Source organism: Crocuta crocuta, unplaced genomic scaffold (genome assembly GCF_008692635.1).
Source record: "Crocuta crocuta isolate KB4526 unplaced genomic scaffold, BGI_CrCroc_1.0 scaffold177, whole genome shotgun sequence".
NCBI classification, from domain to species: Eukaryota; Metazoa; Chordata; class Mammalia; order Carnivora; family Hyaenidae; genus Crocuta; species Crocuta crocuta.
Genome location: NW_027531880.1, coordinates 4650912 through 4673049, shown reverse-complemented (window position 1 = coordinate 4673049; position 22138 = coordinate 4650912). Strand labels below are relative to the sequence as shown.

At 37.8% G+C, this 22138-nt stretch overlaps 1 protein-coding gene across 1 annotated transcript in view; it reads right to left on the bottom strand.

The window, feature by feature from the left end:
• ZMAT4 (zinc finger matrin-type 4) overlaps positions 1 to 22138 on the bottom strand; it is a 223557-nt gene that overhangs the window by 24254 nt on the left and 177165 nt on the right. Inside the window, exon 4 of the mRNA XM_077773125.1 lies at positions 3769 to 3925. Within this exon, the coding sequence (XP_077629251.1) occupies positions 3769 to 3925 (157 nt within the window). The remainder of the gene's footprint in view (positions 1 to 3768; positions 3926 to 22138) is intronic.

Genomic DNA, 22138 nt, shown 5'->3' with positions numbered 1-22138 from the left:
ACACACACACTCCCTCACACACATACACACTCACATTCATGCGCACGCACGCACATATACTCTCACATATTCTCACAAACGCTCTCACACTCAGGCACACATACAAACACATTCTCATATATGCTCACGGTCTCACACTCACACATGTACACACACTATCACATAGTCTCACACAAATTCACACACACTCACATATCCTCACACACGCTTACTCACACATGCATACACACATTCTCACACACACACACTCACATATCCTCCCATTTCCACACACACCTTCACATATTCTCACACTCATGCACATATACTCTCCCATATTCTCACACTCTCTCACACTCAACATGCACACACATATACATACTCTCACAGTCACACACACATATTCTCACACATTCACACTCTTGCACGCACTTATGTTCTCAAACACACTCACATGTTCTCATACAGTCTCACACACACACTCACACACCACAAATCACTTTTTTCCCCATGATGACCTTCCAAAAATTTGCCCCTCAGCAATCTCTTTTCTATGCTAAACCACCCCTTTTTCCCTTATATTCCCCCTAATGAGAGGATTTTCATGCCCTTCATTGTTCTGGCCTCTGAACTGTGCCTCCTCTAAATCCTTCTCACCGTGTGGCAAATGACCTGACGACAGCAATCACTGACCAGCCTCTGATTTGGGCAAGACCTCCATGCTAAGGTCTGCTGACGCTGTGAGAACACAGTGGGCCTAGAATTCTCCTCAAACTTTCATCCTGCAGCAGGACCTAGAAGAGCATGAACAAGAACAAAGATTCTGAAACACACTAAGCAACAAAAATGAGAACTGGTATTTGTCTCAGCAGGTCTGTCAAGCATTTCAGAAATCCTAGTAAACATGCTCCCATCTGGAGAAGACAACTCAAACTGCAATAATTCTGCAGGATATCCAGTTGATGCTTGATCAAAGCACATCCTGAGTAGGCGGAAAGGTAATGATTCACAGATACCAGTTGCTCACCCTCATCAGATGGAGTAGCTAGGGGAGGCAGTGAGTTGTGCTTCAATTATCCCTACCCAGAAATTGCTCCGATTCAAGAGCCTGTTCTTCTTGGAGGGGTAGCTTAAATAGCATCCCCGAGCAGGGGACTTGCTTCTCTCTGGCAGCTTAATCGGCTGGGTTTTATATGTTCTTTGTTTCCTTTTGTTTTCATTACAGAAATCATTTCAAGGCAATCTGATGGAGTAGGCAAAGCAGTTCTTGAATGTGCGTCAGGCAACCACAGCTTCGAGGGTGATGTCCTTCAAAAGTGGCCACTGGGCTTGGCCTCAGGCAGCAAGAAAGAATGGCAATCAGTGCTGACTCTATTCACAAACTGGAGGGATTGAATTTAGTAGCTCAGGAAGCCCAAGGCCCGCGCATTCTTTTCTGGGGCCTCTAGGTCATTATCCTTACTTCTAGTAGCTGAATTTGTGTTCAAGACCAATCCTTAACCTATAAACCAGATGCCTGATTTGTTCCCTATACTTGACTTCCAGCCCAGCACTCTCGTTTTAAATAAAGGTGTCCTGTCACTTAACAGCCTTTACTTTCACCAGCCTGCAGCACTTGCCAGACTTTCCCGATGCTGGTACCAGCTTGAGTCTCTGCAGGATCTCTCTACCCAGATTCTCCATTGCTAGATTCCACTCTCCTATTAAGCCCTCAAACTCTTATCTTGCGCCACACCTCCCAAAGCCTACCCTCTGCTTATACTTGTACCTAATGACTCTGACAGGATACACTGTTTCCTCTACTCCCTACTAGCAGCTGGGTTGACACCAACCCAAGCCTAGGGACCAATTAAGCCTCCCAGGCCCTCTAATTCTGTCTGGTGTTGCCATCTTCCAAGACCCTTTCTGCTCTAAGCAGCTTCTGAAAGAATGGGTGAGAGCCTGAGCTACAGATTGGGGATGTGCAGCCTAGGAACTGTGAGCTAGTTGAGAGAGGGAGATGCTGGCATAAGGCAACTGAAATCTGTTTCCCCAGCCACAAGTGGATCAAGCTATTTACCTCCCACCCCACCTCCTTCCCCTTCTTGCCTAACTGGCAACGTGATTTTGCTCATCCTGAGAACTGGGGGCCAGCTCTGTGGACACCAAGACAAAGTCATTGAGTAAAGGATGCATTTTAAGTGCTCTTGATTTTTCCTGAGGAATACACTGTTGGGAACTAACAAATTACCCCCCAGTTATATTTACCAGCTCGGAGGGTATTTGAATTCAGAAAAACAAACTGGTGCTTGATTATCTGGAGGATGTATTTAAATTCACAAAGAACCATTTGTGCCATGTGTTTTTTTTTTTTTTTAAAGAAAGAATAACTCTCCCCTTTGCTAATTGACATGATAAACAAAGATCTAGCTTCTCCTATTCCATCACTACCTCCAAAATTAAATTTAACAGCAATTCTCTGCTTAGGCAGAAAGAACAAATGGGCTAGTTACTCATTCGTGGAAAACAGGTAGAAATTTTCCAGTGACGGTTTCTTTGAGGTGTCTATTTTAAGAAATTTGTTGGGGAGTAGGTTACAAGGTGAATATCCAACCTTTTAGAGAGCAAGAATCAGGAGTTTCAACTGAGTGGCTGCGAATAAAATGCTAACACACGGAGCGTGCCCAGGAACAAGCTGAGCTCGGCTCCAGATTTCAGGTGTTTCGCAACCCCGTCCTGTATCTGAATGTCATAGCCACCTTCACAAAGACAATATCCTTCAGTTAAACTAACTAGAAAAATATAGTGAAAAGATTCCTTACTATTCTCTAGGTGAAAGAAGACAATTTTCTTAAGGAAAACACTGGCAAGAATAAAAGCCAAGTATTGTTTTAGGCTCTCTCCAATCTCCAAAATACCATTTAAAAAATAATTACACCCACGATTTATGCATGATTCATTAGACAGAAAGATAAAATGCACTGCTAAATTTTCATTGCATTGGAAGAGTAGACATCATGAAATATATCCCCAGCTTCTTGGGATTATAACCCAGGCTAGTAACACCTTCACCACAGTTTAAACCTTGTCCAAGTAGTCTAACGTGATTGAACATCAACAGTATTTTAGTTTCCTAATTTGATAGACTTATGAAAAACTATTTTAGTTAAGAATTACAGGGTCAAATGGTCTTTTATCAATATTTAAGCTTTTTGTTGTTGAAGTTAATAGGCTTGAATCACAGACAACAGGAATGTCACTTTGGGGTGGGGAGGGTTAAAAAAACAACAACCCCCCTTAGTTGTCTGCAAAGGAATGTTTTAAAGACCATAGTTTCCCTAGTCCACACCCTCACCAAGACGAGAGCAGGATAACATCCTGTATCATACAGGCACAGGCAGTGAATGTATCCACGCTACACAATACACTACCCATTCATTACCCACGTGGCTTATCCACTGAAGCTAAGGCAGAATAGCATCCCTTACATAATAGGTGCAGTAACTTATATAATACATGATAAATATGACAGACAACGTCTTGCAGGATGTAAGCAGACTTGCAGAAGATGCCAGCTGCTAAATTACTAATCTGAAGGAGCCAGGGTGAGGGAGTGAGCACGTGCAATTATATTTAACCCTCCTCTGACAGCAAAGTGTGCTGGACTAGCTGCCCGTCCCTTTAGGTTTTGAAGGACATCTACCATTAGGTTCTATTCAGGCAGGCTCTTCTGAAGAAGGAGCACGATTAATGGGACAGGCGCAGCACCTGGACTTCAGTATCTCCCGTGATCATTGTTCACACACATACCTGTGGTCTTTAATGGGGTTTTCTCTCCTAGCAACAGTTTTAACCTTTTGGCATGGATTTTGCCTTGATAATGTGAGTCAGCCACCACCGCTGAGGTAAAGGACATGTTACAGAGTGTACAGCACTTATTCTTATCCACCATATCAGCATCACTTCCCTGTGAGGAAGAAAGAAACAAAAATAACATTAGCGAGAACCCCAAGTTGTAAAATTTCTTTTGTTCCCCATTCCATTCTGTGGCAAAGGAGATGTACCACAGACTTTCTTATTGATATGTCTAGTTTTTGCTCTGCAACCCTTTTTTCTTCATGATAGTCATTATCAAAACATTTTCAGTTACTGACTTCAACCTACATTTATTTGATGGCTACTCTTGCCAGACACGGGGAATGCAGGACACGTGCGCAGGTATGAGTTGCCCAAAGAAAAACAGGGCCCACAATTACGTGAGAGCACAATGTGTCTGGCACCATAAGGGAAACGGTCTCTAATTGCACCCATTATGCTCATTAAAGTAAGTGAAATATCACAGTTCAGATGACCTGAATTATTTAGCAGAAATTATCATTTGGCATTCAGCTCTATCTTTCACCAATTTTAGCCTCACCAGCATACATGGCCACATGTTCAAGATTTTCTTTTTTAAGATTTCTTTAGGGAGTTGAACATTTTTCATAATTAACTTGAGTGTATACCATAAAGCTAGGATGACCAGGCTGACTGAATTTTCTAGGAGAGTTTGTGTAATTTCCTTTTCTTTGGGAAAGGTGATTAGCTAAATATGGCACGGAATACTTAAATCCAGCTTGATTTTTATTCTTTTGTAAAAACAATGGAAATGAATCATGATTCAGAAAAAAATAAATCCTTTGTTAGATCATGTGACCTGGCTATTGTACACAAAGATCATGAATCACCTATATTATACAAGGGGAAGATTAATCCATGGGACCCCTTACTGACTGGTGAGAAACCGAGGGTAAGGCGGACTCTCAGATAAGGAGTTAATCTAATCCTCAATGGGACAGTCATAGCAAAGCATCCTTTTGTTAAAGAGCAGCCTTGGATGAGATCTGGTCCCACAATAGCCCCTTCTCCTCTTCCAAGCAGGACCAAAGAGCGCAGTGTAAAATAGCATGAGGGAAGGATGAAGGTGGGGATAGGATAAGAAAAGAGAATTACATATTTTCTGCAGAATAATAAGATGTCCAGACTGCTAGAAAGATGTTGCCTTGCAAATTATGTGGCAGTCAGAAAACTAACTCCCCAACTTCTTTATCAGAGTTCATGGGCAAGATTTGAGGAAATGTTCTGTTAGGGGGCCACTGAGAGGAAATGGATCCTGTATAGGAATGAGGAGCTCCCCTAAAGGTCCTTTCCTAGACAGAGAAAACATTTAGGGCAGGAAACCTAGGTAAAGCATTAGGCTGTGTCCACTGAGTGATCCTCGCTAATGACTTAAAGCTTCGAGTTGCTTTGAGTTTTCTCCTTACACTCAGTTAAAATTTTAAGAAAAATCACCAACACTTTTACACCTTTGTGGTGTATACCATGGAAACTAACTGGACTAAGCAGTACATGAAAGAGTTGTTTTTTTCTGCAACCAAGCCTAGGAGATGCCACAGACCCATGCAGGGGGTAGAGCCCAGGAATATCAGAAAATTACAAATCAGGAAGTTACTGAAGGGTTTGAGCCCAGTAAATAAGGAGTGGCTACCTCATGACAACTGAAAGACTCGAACTGGTACTTTACCCTATAAGTTAGAGAATATTGGCCTTGCATATAAAAAAGAAAGAAAGAAAGAAAAAAGAAAAAAGAAAAAAGGAAGGCTGTCAAAGTGAAAGTAGATACTTAAATCACTCATTTTTCACCTTCTTATGTATAAGTCAAAGCACATATTTTCTTAAAATTAGGAACAAGATCATAAGCCAAAGCTTAACCTACACTCTACACCTATTTACAATCTGTGCATCCCTTCTGCATTTCTAGCAAAAATGCCAGCCAAGCCTGGCCTTCCTCCCTGTAGCTCTAAGATGTAGATATTTCTACAGAAAGTCTGGAAACCCAACAAAGGGGCTGGTATCAGTGTGTGAAGTGTACTCAGAAACAGTTTTTAGGGCAAAGAGTTGCATTTAAATTGGATAATGATCCATTGATTTCTGATATTCATTCACTCAACATAATTTTAAGGACTGCCATATATGTTAGATGCTGTGCTAGATGAATATGACTCTTTTCTTAAGGAGGCTGAGACCAGGAGAATTGGAGAAGGCACTCAGAAAATAAAAGGAAAATAGTATAATAAAAAATATATATATAGTCCCCTATTAGACTCACACTCTCCCAAATGTAAAGAAAAAAAAAAAAACAAAACAAAACAAAACAAAAACAAAAACCCTTTAATGTAAATTAAGCCTATTTGTGTAAATTTTTATCAACAAGCCTTTCTCACGCCTGGAATGCTCTTTATCACTTCTTGTCTAATCCAGTCTTCCCAGAATCTGCTTCGTGGTTCAGTTTAATAATCACTTCCTTGAGATGAAGCTGTTTCTGCCTCCCTCTGCTGTCCTGCAAAATTGGGCACTGACCTTAGAATCCTCTATGTGTCCTGTACATACTTTTCTTTTATAATATAAAAGAAACATATATTTCTTTTATAATAGAACATGGAACTATTACATGTGTCCATTTTCATATTTGATCTCACAAGCCTACAACACTCCTTTAAAGTCAAGGAAATCATCTCATTGGTATTGAAGCCTCACCACCTGGCACAATGCTTGTCACACAGGGGGGCCTACAGATGTTTACTGAATAAGCGGGGCTGAGTGTTGGTTTGTGGGATTAATAGTTTGCATGGCATGAAAATCAGAAGAGGAGACAAATAATGCAAGGATGTCTAGTTGTCAGCCAGAATCTTTCAGACTGAGAGGAAGATGGCCAGAAAAAGAACCAGAGGAACCAGCAGTTTATAAACTAACTTGTGGGTTCAAGTAGAGGAATATTGTCCTAAAATTTATGTTAGTTTCATCATAGTTTTAATATATATTCCTAGCTTTCTGCTCTCCTGGGCAATATCGTTCACATAATCAAAAAGAAGAATCAAATAATAATAATAGAAGAGAAGAACCAATGGTTAGGCAACAAAATATCATGGAATGTAGCTATGTCATAGTTGTAGAAGGACTAAGAAAGGTTAAGTGTGTGACAATAGAGAACTGTAGTAGTTCCCTGAGCATTTGAGGCCAGCAAGACATGTTTATTACATATTAACTGAAGGAGCCAACATACCTCACATAATGCAACTGTAAATACCACCAACTCTTACTATTTTAATGACCCTGGTGGAGACACAGCTATCCAGAGAAAATCTCAGTACTAACCAAATGCATGCAAAGTGCTAGAATTTAATGGTGTATTCTTGGCTCTCTAAATGCCAACTTAATGGCTTCTTACACCCATATCATCTTTACTGGAGTCTCCCACTGCACTCCGAGCAAAGTGGATAATGGGTCAGGGCATAAATTCCATAAAGTTTGATGAACTGACCTCAATGAATACATTTAAAGTTTCTGGCTTAAAGAATTAAAGAATTGGCCCCAGCCTATCGAATAAATGAAGTGAAATCTAAGATTGTCCTAAATTATGGGTTTCAAACTGGAGGCAAATTTCAGACTTTTTCAATGTAATGTACACATTGCTGAAAGGAAAAAAAAGTTTGTGGAGTATCCTAAGCCTGCATAGTCAAAGCATTTTGCAAAGGTTAAAAGTTTTCTGGAGAATTCAATCAAGGTAGAAAACCCTGGCTGACTCTGGCCAGAAATCAAGTCCTGAAAGGCTTTTTTATGTTTCATAAGTATTTTTTAACTTAATTTAGATAACTGTCTTCATTCTCCCTCAGGTGCATGCAAAAGTCTAATAGAGGGACTTTCACTTCCAGAATATCAGAGTGAGAAATTCTATACAATTGTTTTCAGGAAAACAACCATAACTGCTAAATATTATTTTAAAAAATAAAAACAACTGTTAAAGTCTCTGGAAATTATACCAAGAGCAAACAGAAAATTAAGAAATACTTACTCAAAAAATATATTAACTCTTGGTAAGAATAACAAGTCTATGGGACTTTAGAGATAATCTTCTCCCTCCCTACCAACCATTCAGGTAAGCATGATAGAAGCTCCATTCTGATTGGCTGTGGTCATGAAAATAGGGATCCCTCTCCTATTTTGGCTTCCAGTTAGGGTGTATCAAGAAGGCAGACCACCAACATTAATAGCCCTTTAGCTCCAAGATGCAGAAGATAAATTCTTGGCAATGTAGCCAAGGGATCAGATACTCTCTTCCCTCACCCACCCTCATTCTTAGGACAGAAGTTCTACCCTAGGCACAGCAGACCATGAATTTTGGGACCCTGATTGCTACTGCTCCAGCTTGCCTGTAGGACAGGGGTTCTACATGAGAAGACTAGACCCTGCCACTTCTGCCTCGCTAATAAAGCAAGGTTGTCATTGTGGGACAAACAAGGCACTGTCTCTGTTCCCTACTCCGCAGCGATGGCTGATAAATTTTTCCGTAAGAACAGAAAGCTCCTATACCCTCTCCAAAGGAACTTACTTTGTTTGAAATAGAGTATTGAAAGGTTTAAGCCTAAGGTTGCTCTCAAAAACAATGGAGACTTCGGTGGTGAGCAATTAAGTGAAAGCTGATAGCTCCATTAGAGCAACAAGCTAAACCATAGGCCACCTAGCTTACCAGAGAGAACCAGGGAGATAGCTCAGGGGAGGCTTTCTGGAGTCAGAACAAACTTCAAAGACTTGACTCAAAAACTAGCCTTACAAAAATACAGTATTTAATTAGATCACACTGTGTAGCATTTATACTCCAGGGCATTGACAAATACAATAGAGCAATCACCCAGCAATTAGCAGAGCCTAAAAGATGAGTATGATTCCAGTAGTGGCAGGAAGCTTAATAGAGATCAGAGAAAGAAACCGTCAAAGAGAGTTCTGTACAAATCACTGCCATCCCGCAGTGATTGTCTCATTCCTAAGGCTGAGCCTCTGAGCAGTGACATTAGTGGCTGCACATCATGGGAAAGTATACACTATTAAAATAGTCTAGCCAAGACATTGGAAAAATAAATAAGCAAACAACAACAAAAACAAACCCTGGAATGAGGAGGAATCAGTATCCAGCATCACTACACTATATTAACTTTTAGTTAATATACTCAGTTCTCAACAACAACAGCAATTATAAAAAATGCAAAAAAAAAACCTATATACATGAAAACAACAACAATAAGGGTTCAGATGTTAAATTTAACTGGCAGAGACTTCAAAGCAACTTCAAAGATTTGAAACAATTACAAATGTGTCCAAAAAATTACAGGGAATCATGCTTAAAGAAGTAAGGGAAGGTATGATGACAATGTGTCATCAAATAAAGAATATCAATCAATGGGGTGCCTGGGTGGCTCAGTTGGTTAAGTGTCTGACTTCAGTTCAGATCATGATCTCATGGTTCTGGAGTTTGAACCCCAAGACGGGCTCTATGCTGACAGCTTGGAGCCTGGAGCATGCTTCAGATTCTGTGTCTCCGTCTCTCTCTGCCCCTCCCCAGCTTGTGCTCACTCTCTCTCTCTCTCAAAAAATAAATAAACATTTAAAAATTTTCTGGAAAATAATATCAATGAAGAAACAGAAATTACAGCAAAGAATCAGATGGAAATTCTAGAGTTAAAAGTACAGTAAGTAAAATGAAAAATTCACTAGAGGGGTTTTACAATAGATGTGAACTTACAGAAGAAAGAATTGGTGAACTTGAAGATATATCAATAGAGATTATGCAATCCAAGAGGAGAGAGAGAAAAAAATAAAGAAAATTGAATACATCTTCAGAGAAATGTAGGACACTATTAAGTATACCAACATGTGCATAAAATAGTAATACCAGAAAAAGAGAAAAGGAAAAGAATAAATATTTATAGAAATAATGACTGAAATCCTCCCAAATTTGAAGAAAAACATCCATACACACATTGAAGAAATGCAACAAAATTCAAGCAGAACAAGTACAAAATTATCTATACCCAAAAACATCACAGTAAAAATGCTGAAAGCCAAAATAAAGGGGAAAGTCTGAAGTAGAAGAGTAAAACAATTCATCACATACAAGGGAACCATAGTAAGAATAATAGCTAATTTCTCATCAGAAACACTGGAGGCCAGATGTCACAGGGGTAGCAAACTCATAGTGATGGAAGAAAAGAAATCCATCAAACAAACAAACAAAAAACCATCTTTCAAAAGCTTCAGTGACATAAAGACATTTAGAGATTTTTTTTTAAACTAAGAGAATTTGCTATTAGCAGATCCACCTTATGAGAAATACTAAATCAAGTTCTTTGGGCTAAAAGCAGGGGACATTAGAAAATAATTTAAATTCTTATGAAAAGAAAATAAAGGCAATTATGTAAAAAAAACAGGATAAATGCATATTTCTTCTTTATTTTCTTAACTAATTAAAAAGTATATGTGCAAACTACCTATTTTTATAGTTGGCCAATAATATATACAAACATAATGTATTGACAATAACAACACTAAAGAGGGTAGGTGGAAGCAAAGTTGTGCCAGAGCAAGGCAATGACACCAGATTGAAATTCTCAAATCCACAGGAAGAAATGATGAGAACCAGAAAGGGTAAATAAGAAAGTTAATATAACAAATGCTGAAATATATCCTGCTCACATTGCTTTTCTCAGCTTCTTTGAAACATATAAAATGATATAGATTAACAATTGATAGATAGATAGATAGGACAATATAATGTTGGGGTTATTACAGAAATAGATCTAATTTGCATAATAATAGCACAAAAAGGGGGAAGAGAGAAACAGCAATATAGGAGTAACATTTCTATATCTGGGTACAATTAAGCTAGGATACATTTCCAATAAGGTGAGATGTATAGGGTAAGCCTTAAAGCAACCACTAAAGAAAAAGTCCAAAATAATATAGAGAATAGTAACTAAAGCAATTCAAATGTGGCAGTACAAAATATTTTCTTAAGGCAAAAGAAAGTAGTAAAGAAGAAATAAGAGAACAAAAAAGACACGATTATTAAAAATAAAAATAAAAAGTAAAATGGTAGACATAAATCCAACTTAGCAAAAATGACACTATATTTGAAAATCATATAAAATTTAATCAAAATATAGCAATGGTAAGGTTGAACTAAAAGGAAAATATGACTAATCTATATGTTGTCTAGGGGAGAGAACACTTTAGCTTCAATGATACGGATGGATAAATGTAAAAAGAATTAAAAGCTATATCAGGCAAACAGCATCCACAAGAAAGTTGTAGCAGCTATACTAATATCAAACAAAGTATAACTTTAAAACAAAATTTTAGTAGAGATAAAGAAGGGACACTGTGTAATGACTAAAGTGCTGAGCCATCATGAAAACAAAATAATTAATATATGAATGCATATAACAACACAGAAAATTCAGGAAACAAAAACTGACAAAAACAAAGGGAGAGCTAGACAATTCTACACATGTATGTTAGGTCAAGTTGTTTTATGTCTTCTCATTCCTTCTCTTCCCTTATTAATCGTCTGCCTAGTCATTCTGTCCACTACTGAGAGTGTGGTACTGAAGTCTCCTTACTTTATTTGAAAATAATACAAATTTAAAAGTTTGCAAAGGATCTGAATAGACATTTCTACAAAGAAGATATACAATGACCAGTACAATATAACAATATGCTTGACATCATTCCTCATCAGGAAAATGCAAATCAAACCACAAGGAGATACCACTTCACAACCACCAGAATCGTGAGACTGAAAAAGGCAGGCGATAAAAAGCATGAGCAACGACGTGGAGAATTAGGGGCCCTCACTTGCTGCTGGCAAGAATGTAAAATGCAGCAGCCACAATGGAAAACAATCCTCAGAAGTTGAGACATGGAGTTACCACATGACCCAACAATTCCATTTCTAGGTACAGTCGACCTTCGTTATCCACACTTAGGCATTTGTGAATTTACCTACTTGCAAAGACTTATGTGCAACCTACTTATCGCTTTTTTGTCATCATTCACAGACACGTGTGGAGGGGCCAAAAGTTTGAGTCACCTGACATGCATGATCCCAGCTGAGGTTGAACAAGGCAATGGTCTGTCTTCTTATCTTTTATACTATAAACAAGTGTTCTTTTCGTGGTCTATTTAGTGCCACATTTTTTGCATTTTTGTGGGTTTTTTTGGTGATTTCACTGCTTAAAATGGCCCCCAGGGGCGATGCTCAAGTGTTGTCTAGTGTTCTGAAGCACAGGGAGATCGTAGTGTGATTTATAGAGGAAATACATGTGTTAAATAAGCTTCATTCAGGAATGAGTAAAAGTGATGCCGGCTGTAAGTTTCATGTTAATTGATAATACTGTACATCCAGAATAAGGAAGAGGAAATTTGCTGATGTGTATGTGAAACCACTCCAGATAGTGCTGTGATAATGCTATGGAAAAAATGGAAAAGTGTCGAAATTTGTGGATTCTTAGCTAATAATGGATAGTAAAAGCATAATTGACAGCATTGTTATAAAGCTAAAAGCCAGTGGGATTTACCATCTTGTGCAGAATTAGGAGAGTGTAAGAGTCTTCTCAGCTAGGGTTTTATTGTAAAGAAATTCTGCACATAATCAATCATTTTAAGGAATATATTAAATAAGGCACCTTTAAATAGAAACACACATAAAACAAGTTTATGCATTGATCAGTGGACAAAAGTCTTGTGACCAGCAACTTGCAGGCACTTAACCCTGTATTCTCTCTAGAAGAACAGGCTTAGTATTTGCTCATTCAGAGTTGGTGGCTTTATACAGCATAAGTACCATGAAAAATGAGAAATGAATGTATATTTCATTTGAGAGAAATAAAAATACATGTCTACCTAAAAATCTGTATATACATATTCATAGCAGTATACTTCATAATAGCCCAGAAGTGGAAAGAGTCCATATGGCCATCAACTGAAGAACAGGTAAATAAAATGTGCTATATCCATACAATGGCATATTATCAGAAAGAAAAAATTGAGTACTGACATATGCTCACAATATGCATGAACCTTGAAAACAGTATGCTAAGTGAAAAAAGCCAATTACAAAAGATCATATATTATATGATTCCCTTTATGTGAAATTTTCAGAATAGAAAAGTCTAGAATTCAGAAAGTAGATTAGTGACTGTCAAGGTATAGGAGAGCAGGGAGGGAGAAGTTAGGGAAGATGGGGAGCAAATGCTAAGGGAGTTTCTTTCTAGAGATGATGATGTTCTAGTTTATTTGGTGATAGTTATAAAACTCTGAATATACTAAAAACTCTTGAATCGGACACTTTAAGTAGGTGAATTGTATGATATATGAGTTATATCTCAATAAAGCTGTTATAGAAAAAAAAAACACCTCTAAGAGATACATTTAAATGATTTCAAAAGCCCAAAGAAATGACACTAGAAGCCTAACTTTTCTTTTCTTTTCTGGGCATCTTCTACTTAGAGGTAGATTCATTGAGAAAGGAAACAATAATGTGAATCATTTTGTTCATGTGGGCTCCCTGGTAATACTCAGAATCCCTCTGAGCACTAGCTGGCCATCATTGGAATTCTGGTCATTGATGTTTACTTTGGCTAAAGGCATTTTAAGGCTATAACGGAATTCTACCTGCAGCTGCTACTAAGCTACACCTTCAGGCAAGAGCCATCCGAAAGCCCCTGCTAGAGGCAGAAGTAACTGGACTTCTCAATGCATACCCTGTAGAATGATGAAATGTCCAATACATGTAAATACTTCCAGTGTTGTGCATGTTGTTGCATATACTCTGATATTTAACTTTGAAAAGAGGCAGGAAAAGGAAAGAATGCCTCTTTCCTTCTCTCCTACTTTATTGGGACCTAAAGACCCAGGAGTCATGCTGCCTGCCTGGCTGCGGGGTCCTGAACAATTTTGTCTGCCCCTGTCTCTCCCCTGCGTCTTGCTCCACTCCATTTAGGTCATGCTGTTCTCTCTCTTCCCAGTCTATTTTAATCACATCCAGACGTCAAGGTCCATTTTATCCAGGAGTCCTTTCAAGACTTCACCCACAGCTTCACTGCTGACCTCTCCCCCTCCTTAATATCTGTGCTATACGTTCTGATTAAGTCTTGGCCTTTAATTGTTTTATTAGTGTTTTCCCTTTTTTTAATGTTTGTTTATTTTTGAGAGAGAGGGAGAGAAAAAGAGGAAGTGTGAGTGGGGGAGGGGCAGAAAGAGAAGGAGACGGGATTTGAAGTGGGCTAGGCCCTGAGAGCTGAGAGCACAAACCATGAGATCAGGACCTGAGCCGAAGTCCAAGGCTTACCTGACTGAGCCACCAGGTGCTCAGTCTAATTACTGAGACTAATAAATTCAGTTATTTCAGTCTAATTACTGTTTTTTAGAATCATCTCTCCAAAAACATCTTGAAGACAAGATTAATTTAGGAATTATACTTCCATCCATCTCCATTGTCTGCTATGGGTCTGGATACATACAGGAGACTTGATAAACGTGACATTCTCAAGTTGCTGAAGGAATGACTTGGAGTAGCCACCCATTAACCAATTCTAGCTCAGTCATGTGAATCTGTTTCGTATATACAATAACCTCTCCTTTGCTCTTTTATCAACCTTATTGCTTTGTCTCAGGAAAAGACAAATGCCATTTGGCATAAAGTTCATACCCGATACTGATATGTATATAGTGGCAGTGACATGTTATAGTGTAAGTTTGCCCACATAAGGATGCGTTCTGCTGGCTAATGAAGTGGGTGGTGTTGGGATAGCCCATGGAGAAGGTGGAGTCTACATCTTCAGAGTCCACCTTAAAGCCAGTATGAATGTTGTTTTCTACTATCCACCATTAACTAGAAAGATATATACCCTGTCAGTTGGATAGAAACCATCCACTCAGTGGATAAAAATCCTCCATTTCCATAGTACTGGGGGGAAATAGCCATTTTCACAATAAAAGAAAGAGAGAAGGAAGATTTCTACTCAGAAGGGATATAGAATTCGCTGTGTGCCTTTGGTATTTGGAAGGCATTGGTTTGTTTTTCAGTCACCGAAGAAATATTTAAACAGATGGTAACAGCACTTATAAGACCCCAAAAGGGAGAAATTAGCCAGGGCTCCTGAGAGAGGATAAATACATAAGTTAGATAAGCCCTACTAACAAAGAGAAGTAGCTAACAAAAATGTTGCCAATAAACAGATGTGCCAGAGAGAACAAAGATGGTGTGAGATGCAGTTGGGAAGACAAGAAGACAAATGTCTAAAAACACTGGACATATCAAAATCTATCAAATGAAAAGTTTTATTTCCTGTTTGGGAAATCCCTTTAAGATGTGGATGGAAATGAAGCAACCTTAAAATTGTAATGGTATCTATGCCAGAGAGATCTTCCTTATAGCAGCACTATTCCCCCTCGTCACGCACACCCTCAGATTCCGCACATTAGCACAGCTGGCATTTTCAAAGAGTCATAGGTGCCAAGCATTGTACTGGGTGCCTTTTACACTCTATCACATGTAGCTTTCATACTCATCCCCAGATGAATTTAGGATTTATTCCTCTTTCTTTTTCTCTCATCCCCTAAACAAAATGTATCCCCAAATCTGGTAACCTTTTCCTCTAAATTATATCCCCAAACTGTCTACTTCTATCTCTCAACCCACTTTTATGTTCTTTTCCCCTTATTTCTGTTCAAGCCTGAGTGCCTCTCCACTGCATGCTCCTCTTTTACACTCTTCACAGCACCTATTGTACATTCTAAGATTATATGGTTTTGATACTTAAAATCACTTCTCTGCCTCCTGCCACTAAATTATTCAATACTATATGCCCAGTACCTAGAACAGCAGTGTATAGAGTATATAGTTCAAGCCATAAACATGGTCACATTTAAATTTTCTAATAGCTATATTAAAAAATAAAAAGAACTTCTGAAATTAATTTTTAAATATATTTTTTATTTAGTCCAATATATCCAAATTCTTTTCCTTTCAACATGTACTCAACATAAAAATTATTTTTATTCATTTTATTATTTTATTTTGTTTTATTAATATAATTTATTGTAAAGTTAGCTAACATACACTGTATACAGTGTGCTCTTGGTTTCAGGAGTAGATTCCCATGATTCATCACTTACATGCAATGCTCCGTGCTCATCCCAACAAATGCCCTCCTCAATGCCCATCACCCATTTTCCCCTCTACTCTGCTCCCCATCGCCATCAACCCTCAGTTTCTTCTTTGTATTTAAGAGTCACTTATGATTTGCCTCCCTGTCTGTTTGAAACTATTTTCCACTTCCTTTCCCCCACGGTCTTTTGTTAAGTTTCTCAAATTTCACATATGAGTGAAAACATATGATATCTGTCTTTCTCTGACGGACTTATTTCACTTAGCATAATAACCTCCAGTCCCATCTATGTTGTTGCAAATGGCAAAATTTCATTCTTTCTCATTGCCAAGTAGTATTCCATTATATATATAAACCACATTTTCTTTATCCATTCATCAATTGATGGACATTTGGGCTCTTTCCATAATTCAGCTATTGTTGAAAGTGCTGCTATAAACATTGTGGTACCTGTGCCTCTATGAATCAGCACTCCTGTATCCCTTTGGATAAATTCCTAGTAATGCTATTGCTGGCTTATAGGGTAGCTCTATTTTTAATTTTTGGGGGGAACCTCCGCACTGTTTTCCAGAGCAGTTGCACCAGTTTCCATTCCCACCAACAGTCCAAGAGGGTTCCTGTTTCTCCACATCCTTGCCAACATCTGTTGTTTCCTGAGTTGTTAATTTTAACCATTCTGACTGGTGTAAGGTAGTGTCTCAGTGTGGTTTTGATTTGTATTTGCCTGATGATGAATGATGTTGAGCATGTTTCTTGTCTGTTGGCCATCTGGATGTCTTCTTTGGAAAAGTGTCTATTCGTGTCTTCTGCCCATTTCTTCAATGGATTATCTGTTTTTCAGGTGCTGAATTTGGTAAGTTCTTAATAGATTTTGGATACTAACCCTTTATCTGATATGTCATTTCCAAGTATCTTCTCTCATTCCGTCGGTTGCCTTTTAGTTTTGTTGATTGTTTCCTTTGCAGTGCAGAAGCTTTTTATTTTGATGAGGTCCCAATAGTTCATTCTTGCTTTTATTTCCCTTGCCTTTGAAGATGTGTCAAGTAAGAAGTTGCTGTGGCTGAGGTCAAAGAGGTTGTTGCCTGTTTTCTCCTCTAGGGTTTTGATGGTTTCCTGTCTCACATCTAGGTCTTTCATCCATTTTGAGCTTATTTTTGTATAACGGGTAAGAAAGTGATCCAGTTCCATTCCTCTGCATGTTGATGTCCAGTTCTCCCAGCATTATTTTCTAAAGAGACTGTCTTTTTGCCATTGGATACTCTTTCCTGCTTTGTCAAAGATTAGTTGGCCATACATCTGTGGGTCCAATCCTGGTTCTCTATTCTATTTCATTGGTCTATGTGTCTATTTTTGTGCCAATACCAAACTGTCCTGATGATTACAGCTTTGTTAAATAGAGGATAAAGTCCAGGATTGTGATGCCTCCTGCTTTAGTTTTCTTTTCCAACGTTACTTGGGCTATTCAAGGTCTTTTGTGGTTTCATACAAATTTTAGGATTGTTTGTTCTAGCTATGAGAAGAATGCTGGTGCAATTTTGATTGGAATTGCACTGAATGTGTAGATTGCTTCAGGTAGAATTGACATTTTAACAATATTTGTTCTTCCAATCCATGAGCATGGAATGTTTTTCCATTTCTTGGTGGCTTCAATTTCTTTCTTTCATAAGGTTCCTACAGTTTTCAAATATTTTACATCTTTGATTAGGTTTATTCCTAGGTATTTTATGGTTCTTGGTGCAATTGTAAATGGGATCGATTTCTTGATTTCCTTTCCGTTGCTTTATTATTGGTGTATAGAAATGCAACCGATTTCTGTACATTGATTTTGTATCCTGCAATTTTGCTGAATTCATATATCAGTTCTAGTAGCTTTTTGGTTGAGTCTTTTGGGTTTTCCGTCAACATAAATATCATTAATGAGGCATTTAACATTCTTTTTATCATACTAAGATTTTGAAATCTGGTATGTATTTTATACTTACAGCACATCTCAATTCAAATTATCAACATTTCAAGTGTCCATGGGCTTCATGGGATAGTGGCTACTAGATTGGACAATGTGCCTCTAGAACACAGTAATTATTAAATATTAATTGAATTTAAAAAATGAATACATGAAGGAAAGAGTTATGAATAAATAAATGAATAAATTCCTATTTTTACAGACCAGGAAAATGAAATTAGCCAATCTGTGATACTTTTAGAGCTGACTTTTGAATCCTTGTCTGGCTAAATTCAAAGTGGTACTATATCCATCATACTGCACTGGCATCTTGGATCACCCTTCTCATCAAAAACTTTCAAGGGCTCTTTACTAAGGAAAAATAAATTCCTTATCATGACATTTAAAGCATGCTACCAACAACTCTCAACACACTTTTCTAGTCTTTCTCCCCAGCACTGCTTTTCATACCTAATATGCTCCAAGAAAACTGATTTCTTCCAGGTCAGGAACACAAAGGAGGAGCCTTGCCAGGAGGGTAGCTCAGATTCCCAGCTCTAAATTTCCCTGCTCCTCAGCTCCTAGCTGCTCACCCATGTTGTGTACTGCAAGTGAGTGAAGATTTGATCCATCAGGCCTCATTTTTGTATCAAGGTAAAGAGCAGTACTCTTCCTCACTAGACTAAGCTCTTTTCTAATCTCTCTTTATATCTCTCCCCCAGCACAGCACCTGGTACGTAATAGCTAACAAGGTTGTTGAATAAGTATATGATGGAAAAAAAGAAACCAATAAATGAATTCTAGTTATCCTCCAACTATACTGAGAACATCCCATGTGTCCTTGTTCACATGGCTCACCCCACCCAGAATTCTTCCACTTTCTCCATAGGCAAATGTCATTCAAACACCATCTCCTTCATAACGACTTCCCCAATACTCTGTACCCCAGAAAGGCATTCTTCCTCCATGCCTGCAGAACTTCATTTAACCCTCTCCCCACACACTAATATCATTAGTATACATCTTCTTATCTCTTATGGAATGTTAGTTCCTTGGGCTAAAACTGTCTCATCCCCAGCCTCCAGCACAGTGTTTTGTGGCATGTGATGTGAAAAACATGAAATATTAAATTAGAGAGGAGCAGATGGTTTCAAAAGATGCCAATTAGGGGCACCTGGGTGGTTCGGTTGGTTAAGAGACCGACTTCAGCTCAGGTCATGATCTCATAATTCATGAATTGATCCCTGTGTGGGACTCTGTGCTGACAGCTCAGAGCTTGGAGCCTTTGGGTTCTGTGTCTCCCTCTCTCTCTACCTCTCCCGCATTTTCCCTCTCTCTCTCTCTCTCTCAAAAATAAATAACATTTAAAAAAAAGATGCCAGTTTAAGCCCTGGGTTTAAATATACTGCATATCGCTTACAATTATTGAGTCTGAAATGCCTCCCCATTGGATGGGAAACAAAATCTACCCTGCCTGTGAGACAAAAGTCAGAATAAAAGCAANCTTGATGGATTTTATTTATACCTAACAATTTTCTCACTTTTTTAGTGGTAAACATGTGTAATACCTATCTTCCTTCATTATGATATATGCTTCTCGAGGGCAGGAATTTTGTTTTATTCAGAGGTACATCCTCAGTGTCTATAAGATTACCTGTCATAGGTGATTTAATAAGTATCTGATGATTGATGAAAAAATATATATATAAACAAAATAAGATGAGGATTCTGAGATGTTGGAAGGTTTTTTTTTTAATTTCTCTAAATCTTCCAATAAAAACAGAACTGGATACACAAAGAAGAATCCCACAGAAAAATTCATAACAAAACTAAGTGACAAGATATTTCTATAAACCTCAAAATGCAAACATATAAACACAAACCAACAAAAGTTATAAAGACACTGTAGGATATTGGCATGTGTGCAAGACCATAGAGTGAAGCAACAGGGCACCTGATGGACCTCAGAGCACTTAAACCTCTAATAGCCAGTAAGTGCTCATGAGTAAGTCACCTTCCATTGCTTCTATTTCAAAGCAAATTAGGAAACTTCCAGAAAACAATACAAGAGATGAAAGAAATGAATGAGAAAGTTCACAAGGGTGGTGTAAGAACCACAAGAACAATTGGAAATAAAAGAATAAATCACTGGAGAAATAAAGACTAAACAAGAAGAAACAGAATATGAATACATACAATGAATCATCTCTAAGAGAAATAGAAGGCAAAATGGAGGAAAATATTTAAAATTTTTAAAGAGATACAAAGAGATTCAATAGCAAATCACAAACTAAAAAAGACAAACAGCATCCAATATATGAATAATAAAATTCTTTGAAAGAGAAAGCCAAAGAAAGGGGAGAAAGCAAGTATACTGGCATTTCTTAAAATAAAAATTAAGAAAAGTATACATTAAAAGAGCATACCTGAAGTTTGATTCAGAATGATTATTGAACTTTAGGGTAACATTTTTTATATTTAGTTGAGCCTCAGAGAAAATGACTTATTCATAAGGAAAATAAAATTCAATCACCCTCAGACTTTTCAACTGCAACGTTTTATTCCAAAAACAAATGGGGAATATATTTTACATTCTCAAGAAAAGAAATGCGAACCTAATTTTTTATATCCAGCAAAACTGACATTTAAATTTAAAAGGTCAAAATGAAAACCAACAAGAACTCAGGTAACTTTGCTTTCATGCATCTTTCTTGTTGTTGTATCTACTGGAATATGATTCAAATAACCAAAATTACCAGAGAGACATCAATATAAGAACTAATGATAGAGTGATATATATATAATGACTGATAAAATAAAAATGAATGGAGGTTTGTACATATATACTTTTTAAAAGTATTTATTTATTTTGAGAGAGAGAGAGAGAGAGAGATAGCATGAACAGGGTAGGGGCAGAGAGAGAGAGAGAGTGAATCCCAAGCAAGCTCTGCCCTATCTGTCCAGAGCCCAATGTGGGGCTTGAACTCAAGAACCATGAGACATGAGCTGAGTCAAGACTTGAACTAAGATCAAACATTGGACACCCAACTGACTGAGCCACCCAGGCATCCCTGGAGGTTCATATATACTAATGGAGGTTTGTATATAGTACGTAACCACTATATGCTCAGATAACGTAGATATAGTTTTACAATTTAAAAATAGGGAGAGTATGTGCTGTGGAAAAAGATTTATCAGTTAATATATTAGTGGTGTGGTATTTAATATGGTTATTTTGTAGGATATTATGTGTGTAATATTAGGTAGAGTAAGTGAGTACTTTTAGGATATTCTAATTTTGTCATTTCCTGAGTCTTTGACAACCAAGATGCTCAATGTGGAAAAAGAGTAAACCAAAGAATATGGGAGAGTAAGTACAAACCTATAATCATGATTGAATTGGAAAAATCAGTATTTACTCATGAGGCACTGTGTAAAAATATATATATTTCTTAGTTCTACCCATCAAAAAGACCTAAAAGTGATTACAAACTCAATACAATAGTCCTAGCACTCAGAAACCCTAGCAATCCTGAAATACCATTATACTAAAAGAGACTCCATCTTTGTGGGGGAAATAAGTTATTCTAGGAAGTATGTCAGATGAGCCAGGGGTATCCTGCATACCAGCTAACAAGGAAGCTATCAAAGATCACTACTATAGTCACGACACAAGGTCTGGGGGCAAACTTGAAGAGGCCCACCCCTGGCAAAACGTGAGATAATCTGAACTTGAAACTAGGTAGTAATTGCAATTGATCAAAACCCATCAAATATGTTTAATCTCCACATTCATAACAGTATTTCTTAAAAGCTTATTTGGTCACCTTTTCAGAAAGACAGGGAATCAATCCCTTAATGGGAAAATTGGTAAATAAAAGGACAGACTGAAGCAATTTTTCTGCCTTTTCTAAAAGAACCGTAGCACAGTGTATCAAACAGTAAATGAGAAAAACTGCTTGCTCAAAATTACTCCAATGAATCAATGAAAAAGAAATGATAAAAGAAAACAATTTTGCAACCTTCAGTGAATTAGTGGATCTAGACATTGAGTATCAACAGCTGCTATCATCACAGAGAAAGAGACAATTAGATACTATGCACCTTTTGATGAGAGAACTCAACACCATTTACACTCTTACCACATGCATCCATCCTAAATCCTATCAAGTGTCTGCATCCACCTGCCAATTTG